The sequence below is a fragment of the Corylus avellana genome, chromosome ca1 (genome assembly GCF_901000735.1).
Source record: "Corylus avellana chromosome ca1, CavTom2PMs-1.0".
Lineage (NCBI taxonomy): Eukaryota > Viridiplantae > Streptophyta > Magnoliopsida > Fagales > Betulaceae > Corylus > Corylus avellana.
Genome location: NC_081541.1, coordinates 44,449,778 through 44,460,335, shown reverse-complemented (window position 1 = coordinate 44,460,335; position 10,558 = coordinate 44,449,778). Strand labels below are relative to the sequence as shown.

At 34.9% G+C, this 10,558-nt stretch overlaps 2 protein-coding genes across 2 annotated transcripts; both read left to right on the top strand.

Annotated features, from left to right (window-relative positions):
- The first annotated feature begins 3,794 nt into the window (after positions 1 to 3,794).
- LOC132173047 (putative disease resistance RPP13-like protein 1) lies at positions 3,795 to 5,623 on the top strand. Its single transcript, XM_059584608.1, has 2 exons — positions 3,795 to 5,509; positions 5,607 to 5,623. The coding sequence occupies exons 1-2, from the start codon at positions 3,895 to 3,897 to the stop codon at positions 5,621 to 5,623; spliced, it is 1,632 nt and encodes a 543-aa protein (XP_059440591.1). The 5' UTR covers positions 3,795 to 3,894.
- Positions 5,543 to 10,258, top strand: LOC132175146 (putative disease resistance protein At3g14460). The gene is made up of 6 exons (XM_059586992.1): positions 5,543 to 7,113; positions 7,231 to 7,294; positions 7,467 to 7,535; positions 7,805 to 7,897; positions 8,505 to 9,017; positions 9,109 to 10,258. The coding sequence occupies exon 1, from the start codon at positions 5,644 to 5,646 to the stop codon at positions 7,081 to 7,083; it is 1,440 nt and encodes a 479-aa protein (XP_059442975.1). The 5' UTR covers positions 5,543 to 5,643; the 3' UTR covers positions 7,084 to 7,113; positions 7,231 to 7,294; positions 7,467 to 7,535; positions 7,805 to 7,897; positions 8,505 to 9,017; positions 9,109 to 10,258.
- The last annotated feature ends 300 nt before the right edge of the window (positions 10,259 to 10,558 follow it).

Genomic DNA, 10,558 nt, shown 5'->3' with positions numbered 1-10,558 from the left:
ATAAAATTGTTTGGTAATATGAAAAAATAAATGCTATGGGTACAAAATCTTTTATGAATATCAAACTGGTGTAAAACTCATTAATTTGTTGGAAATGATAAAATAATTAATGAAGAAAAATGTTATAAGTAGCGATAAATTAACTCTACATCAATTTTAAGAGAAAAAAAGAAAAAAGAAACATGCTATAACTTTGAATAATTTCTTCAAAGTTAGAAGGAAGGATGGGAGGCCTTCCTTTTTTTTTTTTTTTTGAAGGAGGAGGCCTTCCTTTTTATTTATTCTTTGGTGTCTTTTCCCACTCACTCACGAGTGGATGCCCATATTTCTTATTCAGCTGTCATTTTTATGGAGGTAAAAGGTAATTACCCATTGTTTATGTTATTTACTTTCGCGATTGCATTGGTCCGGTAGTTAATTCAGAATTAAGAAACTTAACAGACAAATATCTCTTCCCACGGTCTAAAGGGCAAAAAAAAAAAAAAAAAGAGAAAAGAGAAAGAAAAACAAAAAAAATAGAACATATTCCAAACCAACAAGCCTTATTAAAGAAGACTCTTGTAAAGAGAATAATATTCTGGTTGCTGATTTTATATATTTGTGGGCGAATAAGTCATTTGAAGGACAATGGTGGATATATACACAACCAAGGGAAGTAAAATAGGGTTGGTGAAAATCATTGAAAATGTTTCATTGGCGTACGTAAGATGATCTCTATTTTACTTGAAAGGTGAATAATTTATTTTACAATCATGATTTTGTTTGGTAAATTTTATTATTATCCTATCTTTTATTTACGGTTATTACACGTGAAATCTGATATGTACTCTTTCTCCCATTTCATGAAGAAGATCTTTATCAGTGGCAGACATGGAGTTAATATTGACGGCTGCGGAAACTGCAAGAAATTGAAAACAGATCTCTTCCCTTCTAGCGAAGAAAACGTAAACTCAGGTAACCCGTAGGAGAGAGAGAAATGTTATATATTTTGTTATTATTATTATTATTTTTGAAATTGATAAATCTTCATTTCATCTCAATAAAACAACAAGAGTCATATATATAGACTCTAAACATCCAGAGCTACCTGCTCTAAAATAATAGTATTATAAATACTATGGGGTATTTCCTCCATTAAAGAAATTGCCTCCTTTGCCAAGCCGTGTGCTGCCATGTTCGCCGTTCTCTTCACGTGCCGGACTTCCCACTTCCTAAAATGTCTTAGGGGGTGTTTGGCAAATGGGATGGCCTAAACACTGTAGTTGATGTAGATTGATGTGAAAAAAAGTAAGAATGTTTGGTATAAAAAAAATGAAAAAGTGGTATGAAAAAGTGAAAAAGTTTTGTTTTGTAGTGATTTTTTTATTTGAATAATAATAAAAAGTGAATGATTTGATATTAAAAGTGAAAAAGTTATAATGTTTTGATGTTGATTTTTTTGGGAAATGGTGATGAACAGTGTTTAGCCCATCCCCATCCCCATTACCAAACAAACCCTTAATACCGATTGGATAGATTATATATGCCCATACCTGATCCATTTGGCGCAATATCTTGTATTGCATTCACCACAATCAAAGAATCTCGCTCCAGACAATATCCTGCAAACCAATATCTCTACAAAACTCAACTGCGGATAATGCCGTCATAGCTTCCCCTATTACTTACCGGCTCATGAGAGAATTTAAAAACATTTTGTTTTCTTCATTTAAACAATTCAATGCATTGCAAATAGAACCTTTGAATTTTAATTGTCTCACTAAAAGACTAACATTTAAAACGTCACATATTGCAATTTTAGGCAAGAGAATTTGTGAATATTTTGTTTTCTTCATTAAGACAATTAAATATATTACAAATAAAACTTATACGTTTTAATTGTCTCATATTGAGATATAAACATAAAGTAAGAGAAGATGAAAATAAAATTAGATAGAGAGAGAGAGAAAGAGAGAATCTGAAAACCTTTTATTTTCTTCATTTAGACAATTAAATGTTTTACAAATAAAATTCCTATGTTTTAATTGTCTCAATAAAATGTTAACATCTAAAACGCTACGTGTCGCAATTCTAAGTATTTTCTAATAGGACCGGTTGAGGGCACGTGTTACAATTCTACGCACTCTTTAAGCCAAAACTCGGCTTATATATATATATACACACTAAAAGGCTAACATCTAAAACGCCACGTGTCGCAATTCTAGGCAAAAGAATTTGTGAACCTTTTGTTTTCTTCATTAAGGCAATTAAATATATTACAAATAAAGCCTATACATTTTAATTGTCTCATATTGAGATATAAACATAAAGCAAGAGAAGATAAAAATAAAATTAGATAAAAAGAGAGAATTTAAAAACCTTTTATTTTATTCATTTAGATAATTCAATGTACTACAAATAAAATCCCTATATTATAATTGTCTCAAGAAAAGGCTAATATCTAAAACGCCACGTGTTGCAATTCTAGGTACTTTCTAATAGGACTGGTTGAGGACACGTATCGCAATTCTACGCACTCTTTAAGCCAAAACTCGGCTTATATATATATGATTATTTTTTTTAAGTTGGGTTTTAAACTATGTTTAATCATTTTATAAGTTTGTGACAAATTTTTTTAAATAATAAATGTTATGTGATGGTGATAAATTATTTAAAAATTAATTCCTTAAAAGAAATTTTTTGAGAAATATAGCACTTCTCAAGCTCTTAATCATCTCTCCCCACTTCCTTATCAAACAAGGCCTAATGTCTGACAACATGTTTCTTTCCAATAGCAACCCGGGTTGCTATAACCGAAAATAATTGATGTGGTATGAAGTTATAAATTTTTTTGTATCGAAAAGTAAAAAAATTGATTTTATAGTAATTTTTTATTTAAATAATAATAAAAAGTAAATAATATGATATAAAAAGTGAAAAATTTTGAAATATTTTGATGTGTATTTTTTTGGAAAGATTGTGAGTGAACAATAAAAAGGGACGAGTAGTCACATCATGCTCAATAAATATTTAGCTAAAAAAACACATTAGTTTATTTATTTTTGCTATCTATTTTTTCAAATCTTATTCACTTTTATTTTTTAATTGAAAATATTATTTTTATTTTATCTATTTTTCCTATTAAGAGAGCAAAATGATTTTTATTATTAATATAAATAAAGATTTGTTGTGCTGCGGTCTTCGAATACTATAGTAGCTCAACAAATTTCTAGTAGGTCAACAAATTTTTAGTCATTTTACAACGCTCAGAAGGGTTTGCAAAAACTCCTTTCTGATCACTGTTCTTCATTTTCTTCGATTTTTTTTTTAGCTGCAAAGAAGAAAACGATGGCAGGTGTGGTGGGAGAGGCGCTTCTGTCTGTTGTCTTCGATGATTTATTAAAAAAAATGACTCTGGAGGTGCTTGACTTCTTCCGGGGACGAAAAGTCAGAGAGGGGCCCGTAAGAAAGTTGAAGGTACTGTTGCTGTCTGTGATTGCGGTTCTTGAGGACGCCGAGGAAAAGGAACTCACGAAGCCTGCCTTGAAACAGTGGCTTGATGAGCTGAAAGATGCTGTTTTTGATGCGGAAGACATCTTGGATGTGATTGATACAGAAATCCGGACACGCAATTTGGCTGCTGAATCTCAAACCACTGCAACAAAGGTACGAAACTCTGTTCTTCGTAATCGTTTTGCCAAGGAGATACAACCGAGGATGGAAGAGATTATTGAGCGATTAGAAGATCTTGCAAAACAAAAGGATGTCTTAGGTTTAACAGATGGCCTTGGAGGGAAATCAACAGAAAGATTGCCCACGGCTTCTTTGGTTGAAGAATCTGGTATTTTTGGTAGGGATCATGATAAAGAGAGAGTTATTAACCTTTTGCTCTCGGATGACGGAAGAGGCGGTGAGATGTGTGTGATTGCAGTAGTGGGTATGGGGGGAATTGGCAAGACAACGCTTGCTCAGCTTGTCTACAACGACCAGAGGGTGAAGGAGCATTTTGATCTTGAGGCATGGGTGTGTGTTTCACAGGAATTTGACGTGTTCAGGGTGACGAAAACATTTCTAGAGGCAGTAACTTCGTCAACATGTGATATTAAGGATCTGAATCGGCTTCAAGTTACACTCAAGGAGAAGTTGATGGGGAAAAAATTCCTACTTGTTTTAGACGATGTATGGAATAAGAATTATGTTGATTGGGAGGTCTTAAGAAAACCCTTTAAATTTGGGGAACAAGGAAGCAGTGTGATTGTAACCACACGTGATAATGATGTTGCATCCGTTGTACGCTCTAGTGGGACTCATTCTCTGAAAAGGCTGCCAGAAGATGATTGCTGGTCGGTATTTGCAAACCATGCATTTCACAATGGTAACACACGTCCAGAGCTAGAGGCAGTGGGCAGACAGATTGTGAAAAAGTGCGAGGGCCTACCTTTAGCCGCCAAAACAATTGGGGCTCTCTTGTGGTCAAAATTGGAGGTTGATGAATGGGACAAGATACTGAACAGTGAAATATGGGATCTACGAATTGGCGAGACACACATTCTTCCATCTTTAAGGTTAAGCTATAAATATCTACCCTCACATCTAAAGCGATGCTTTGCTTATTGTTCAATATTTCCAAAGGGTTATGCTTTTGAAAAAGATCGTTTAGTCTTACTGTGGATGGCTGAAGGTTTCTTGCAAGAGCCAAACAACAAAACAATGGAAGAAGTTGGTAATGATTACTTCCTTGATCTTGTATCAAGATCATTGTTTCAACAATCAAGTGGTGATAAATCATGTTTTGTAATGCACGACCTTGTCAACGACTTAGCAAAGTTTGTTTCTGGACAATTTATCTTTAGGCTAGAGGGTGCCTGTTTTGATGGAATTTTGAACAAGACTCGGCACTTGTCGTATTTCAGAACAAGATTTGATAACTTTAAGAAGTTTGAGGCTCTTTATGAGGTTAAGTGGTTGCGCACCTTCTTGCCATTAGAATTCTCCATATTGGACAACAATGTATCTAAAAAGGTACCGGATGTTCTATTGCCGAAGCTAAGATGTTTACGGGTACTCTCTTTGTCTCATTATGAAAATTTGGCTAAGTTGCCTGATTCAATTGGCAAAATTAAGCAACTACATTATTTGGACATTTCCTTTACTGCAGTTAAAAGGTTACCTGATTCCTTATGTAAGTTGATCAATTTGCAAACACTCAACTTGTCATGGTGTAACAATCTAGTTGGATTGCCTAGGGATATGCGAAAACTCATTAAACTACGTCATCTTGATATTACTAGAACTGACATAATGGAGATGCCGATACAATTGGGCAGCTTAAGAAGTCTGCAAACGTTGACAAAATTTATTATCGGCAGCCGAAATGGGTCTTCCATTGGAGAGTTGGGAAAACTTACAAATCTTCGAGGAAAGATTGCTATTTTGAACCTTCAAAATGTTGTCTCTTCTATAGATGCCGCAGATGCAGGCTTGAAGGACAAGAAGCACATTGAGGAGTTGGTGTTGGAATGGAAAGCTGGTACTATTGTTTTAGAAAGTCAAAGAACTATACTTGACAGTCTCCAGCCTCATTCAAACTTGAAAATTCTCACTATCAACAACTATGGTGGTCAAAGTTTTCCAGATTGGGTAGGGCACGATTCATTCTTTAATATGGTATCTCTTCATCTAATTAAGTGTAAGTTTTGTTGCAGCCTGCCATCGCTTGGACAACTACCCTCTTTGCAGAACCTCTCTATTGTTGAGTTTGATGGAGTTGTTAGAGTGGGTCCTGAATTTTATGGTAGTGGTTCGTCTTCAATTAGGCCATTTAAAGCTTTGAAAGTTCTAAGGTTCGAGTTGATGTTGAAGTGGGAGGAATGGTTTACCTTGGGTGCTGAAAATGAAGGTGAAGCTTTTCCTCTCCTCCAAGAGCTTTATATTCATGATTGTCCCAAGCTAACAAGAAGGTTGCCCATCCATCTTCCTTCTTTAGCCAAACTTGAGATCACAGAATGTCCACTATTGGTGTCTTCACTCCCAATGTTTCCTGCTATATGTCAATTGAATCTAACATGTTGTAATGGGGTTTTGTTAAAGGAATTGCCAACTAGAATACAGGTTCTCAAAGTTGGAGGATTTGATGCACTAGATTCCCAAGTCAACACAATGATGGGGCCGCGTAATACTTCTCTTCAAGAGTTAGAAGTTAGTGATTGTTCTTCGTTTGTGTCCCTTTCCAAGGGTGATCTAGCATCTACATTAAAATCCCTTATCATTAGGAATTGTGGGATTTTAGAGCTCCCAATGTACCCGATCTTTTCATCCCTTAAAAAATTATACTTATTTGATATTGATGGTTCTCTCAAGTCCGTCCCATTAGACTTATTTCCAAAGCTTTGTGACATCTATATCTTTGGGTGTAGGAATTTGGAATCCTTGACAGTTTCTGAAGAACATAGACTTGATTTAATGACATTGCAAATACAAATCATAAATTGCCCTTGTTTTGTATCTTTTCCAAAAGGCGGATTGTGTGCCCCCAACCTTACATTGCTTTGGGTTTGGAATTGTGGAAGTTTGAGGTCATTACCAGATAATATGCACATTTTCCTCTCATCTCTTGAGGATTTGCAAATAGTTGACTGTGCAAAAGTTGAGTCGTTTCCTGAAGGGGGTTTGCCTTCTAATCTAAAATCAGTTTCCATTGTTGATTGTGACAACCTCGTTGCCAGACGAATGGAATGGGGTTTGCAAAAGCTCCCCTTTCTTAAAAGTTTGTTTATTTGTGGCGAAAAGGGAGATGCAAAGTCCTTTCCGGAGGTGGGATTGCTGCCCACCAATCTGACTTCTCTTCAAATAATGAATTTTCCAAATATGAAATTCCTGGATAAGAAGGGGGTTCAACACCTCGCCTCTCTTAAAGAATTGCGGATCGATAACTGTTGTATGCTCAAGTACATGCCAGAAGAGGGGTTGCCTGCCTCCGTTTCTGTTTTACTTATCAACAATTGTCCTTTTCTAAAGAAACAACTTCACAAGAAAAAAGGAAAAGAATGGCTCAAGATTGCTCATGTCCACCTAATAATGATTGATGATGAATTGATTGAATGAGCTAAATGTCTAGCAAGAATCTCCACTCAGGTACGTGGTTGTTTTCTTACATTTCCTCTCTTTTATGTTTTTTTCTCTTTGTTTTATCACTGTCTAATTGTTTTCCTTTTTGTTTGATTAATTGTGTTGAAAATATTTGATCAAAAGAATTTAGAAGATCTAAGAGCTAGCTCGATTATGACTACACAAAGCAACACGTCCGTTTCCAAAGGTGCTTTCTTTCTTGTCCTCATCGTTTTTCTTTTGTTTTTTCTTTTTTGAGTCAAATAAAATATTTACCTTTTTATGAAATCATTTAACCCTATATATATATCGAGATATCCCTTATATTTATCATAGAATCTAATTTGATATGTCCTTTCAAATGTGTGCAATTTTTTCAGTATGAATGGATGAAAAAGGACATGGCTTCCATTTGATTGATCAAAAGCTCCTTGGTTAATTTTCATAGGGTAAGTAAATCTTACATATATTAACAATGTTCTTCAAAATATATACTTTACATTAATTTTAAATGTTAAAAAATGAATTTTTTTTTTTTACCATGACTGATTTCCTGTCTGATTCTACCACATAATGTTTTATTATTGAGGGTTACATGCTTGCATTCAATTGTCCTGTGCATACAGCCTCAATTAATTTCACTTATGAAGGTGAACTTAATTTCACTTGCAAAGTAAGTTTACTTGACCTGTTGTATTGTACTGTTCCTCCTTACTAGGTGGATCCAAACTGTTTTGTGAAAGTTCCTGTGCCTGACGAACGGCTCTCGAAGTGACAAGTGGTTCTGATTTAAGAAAGCGCCACGCTCAAGGTATACTGCGCGCACATCCCCTTCCAATGTAGTGCATCTCTTCCTGAGGTTTTTTGTGTGCATTCTAGCATTTTGACCGAATAACTTAACATTTTCTTATCTAATTCAAAGCTTTTTGCACATTTTTTTTGTAGAGTTTCAAACATCATGCTTACAGACTTGGAAAATTGTATTTTTCCTTTTTGTTTTTTGATTTCTATGTTGGTTGTAGCTTAAGATCTGTCATGAATAATGAACTAAGAGAATGTAATCCATGGATAATAACTGTGGGTGGCTATATGCCAACGTCAATTCTTTTTGTTTATTGCATATAGTGGCCATATGCCTTCGGAATATGCATTAGATGGGCTCTTTTCCTTGAATTCTGATGTCTTTAGCTTTGATAAACATACAATTTATGTATGTCATATTATAGTATGTACATACATAGAGTTTAAGTCCAGAGACCTCTGAAGTTCAGGGTTGTTTATATCCCTATTTGGATAACTATTCATAGTCTTTTATTAATAAATATCTATTGTTTTCTGTACTTTTGTGTGGATGTCTTCTAATCCGCATCACAAGCCTAATTAGAACTTTGATTTTCATTAATTTTGTTATTTTGCAGATTTTCAATTTATTATGATCATAGCAGATATTGAAGTGGCCTTCCTACCGTGGCCTCAGATGTCAAATTTTTGTTGTACCAACAAATATAATTTATTTAGCAGGAAGTTTAATCAATACAAAGGATGTCGGCTAGGGAGGAACTTAGTAGGAGGTGGTTTGAATAAAATAGGATGAGAAATGATTCATCTCTTCTCTTGGTCTTTCTCTCATCCTTTCAATTTTCAAAATTATCATTAAATATGTGGGCTCGTGTAGGTTTCACACAAGAATCCAACAGATTCATTGGTAATTTTAAAAATTAACGAGAAGAGAGAAAGACCGAAGGATAATCCATGGGCTTTCAAGTCCAAAAGCATAAATGCATTTGTAGTATGGAGCTTTGAATACAACAAACAGTGAGCAATGAGTTGGGATATAGACACTTTTGGGCTCAAGTTGGTGCAACAGAACGTGTGGGCCTAGCATCTTCTCTTGTGTCCTTTCATACAGCTGCAACCCATGAATTCACAAGGTACTAATAAAGCTCTCAGCATTTGCAGAAATTGGAAAATATTTCCATATTAACCATAAAATAGGCTGATCTACATCTTGGCTTTATCTAGCTTTTCTTTGTTTGCATTTGGACAAGTATTGATTGGTAGGGGACCCTCCACATCCACAACACTCCCATGCGTCCCTTACAATACCACGTCTTGAAGTCGACAAATGGCTGGACTTGGGTTTTGAGCTATTTGTTGAAATAAATTTTAGATTGTTTTAAGTTTCATATAAATTTTCTCATAATTGCTATCATTTTCTCATTCATATATATATATATGACATATGATATGATATGATATATGTTGTGGATTTCGGTGATGTTGCATGCAATCTCATTAAGTCAACAGCTGGAGTACTACAAGGAGTATCAGCCGTAGGGTGGTGGAAATTGCAGGGAGATCAAATGCTTCAACAATAATATCTGGTGCAATCTACTTTCTTAGTGCTGGGAACAGTGACTTTCTTCAGAACTATTACGTTTATCCTCTTCTTCAAGTCGCTTATTCTTTTGATCGCTTCTCCGGCATTCTCATGCAATCCTATTCAATTTTCATTCAGGTCTCTCCTCTCCTCACAGTTCTTCTCAAACATAGATTATATATCTTTTACCCTTTTGTTTGTTTGTTTGTTTTTTTTTTTTTGGAAATAAAAACATTAACAAATATTTAAAACTACTTTTATCTTCATCTTAATGTTGTAAGAATTAAGAAAAAATAAACAAAATTCCTATGCATTCATTCATAAAGAAACATCTGTGACATGGCCTATATGCATTGGGAGGGAGGAGAACTGGAGTGACAACACTACCCCCAATGGGATGCCTGCCAGACGTATAATATATGGGTTGGGTAGGAACTAGTGTGTGGAAATATTACCAGACTGATGCGCCCAGTTGACATATTGAGTTGGCTTTGTCACAAACCTCAAACCTCAAGTCCAAGCTTTGTTATGCCATTTATAAATGCTAAGAAAATAGAATGTATAGCATAGAAACAATTGTAAAGCAAGACAGTAATTTCTGTACTTAAAGAAGTAGGAGCAGCAATATGCCATTACTCGAGAGGATTGCGCAACAGGTGTTTGATTAAATGTTCCCTCACTGTGTAATCAGGAGGTGTTTCTGTTTGTATGTATAGAAAACGTCTGTATAGCTTGTAGCTAATCTGATAAACAAAAAGATGTTGAAACTCAATACAATGCAATGTTATCTCTTATCTAAATGTTTATTATCTTTGTGAGATGATGTTCTTGAGTGAGATGGTATCTTGTTTTTTTTTTATGAATAAGCATTTCATTAAACCAGAGCTCAAAATAGAGCAACTCCACAGCACAGAAACAGCTCCTTACAAAGTCAGGGGACACAACCCCTTACAAAGAAAACAGAGGAAACAACCCCTCACAAAGCAAAAAACAGGGGAAACAACCTACAAATCAAAATTACGAAGAATAGTAGCAGGTAAATTCCACAAAGAGCACAACAAAAGGTTTTCCTTAGTGTGATGGTATCTTGGC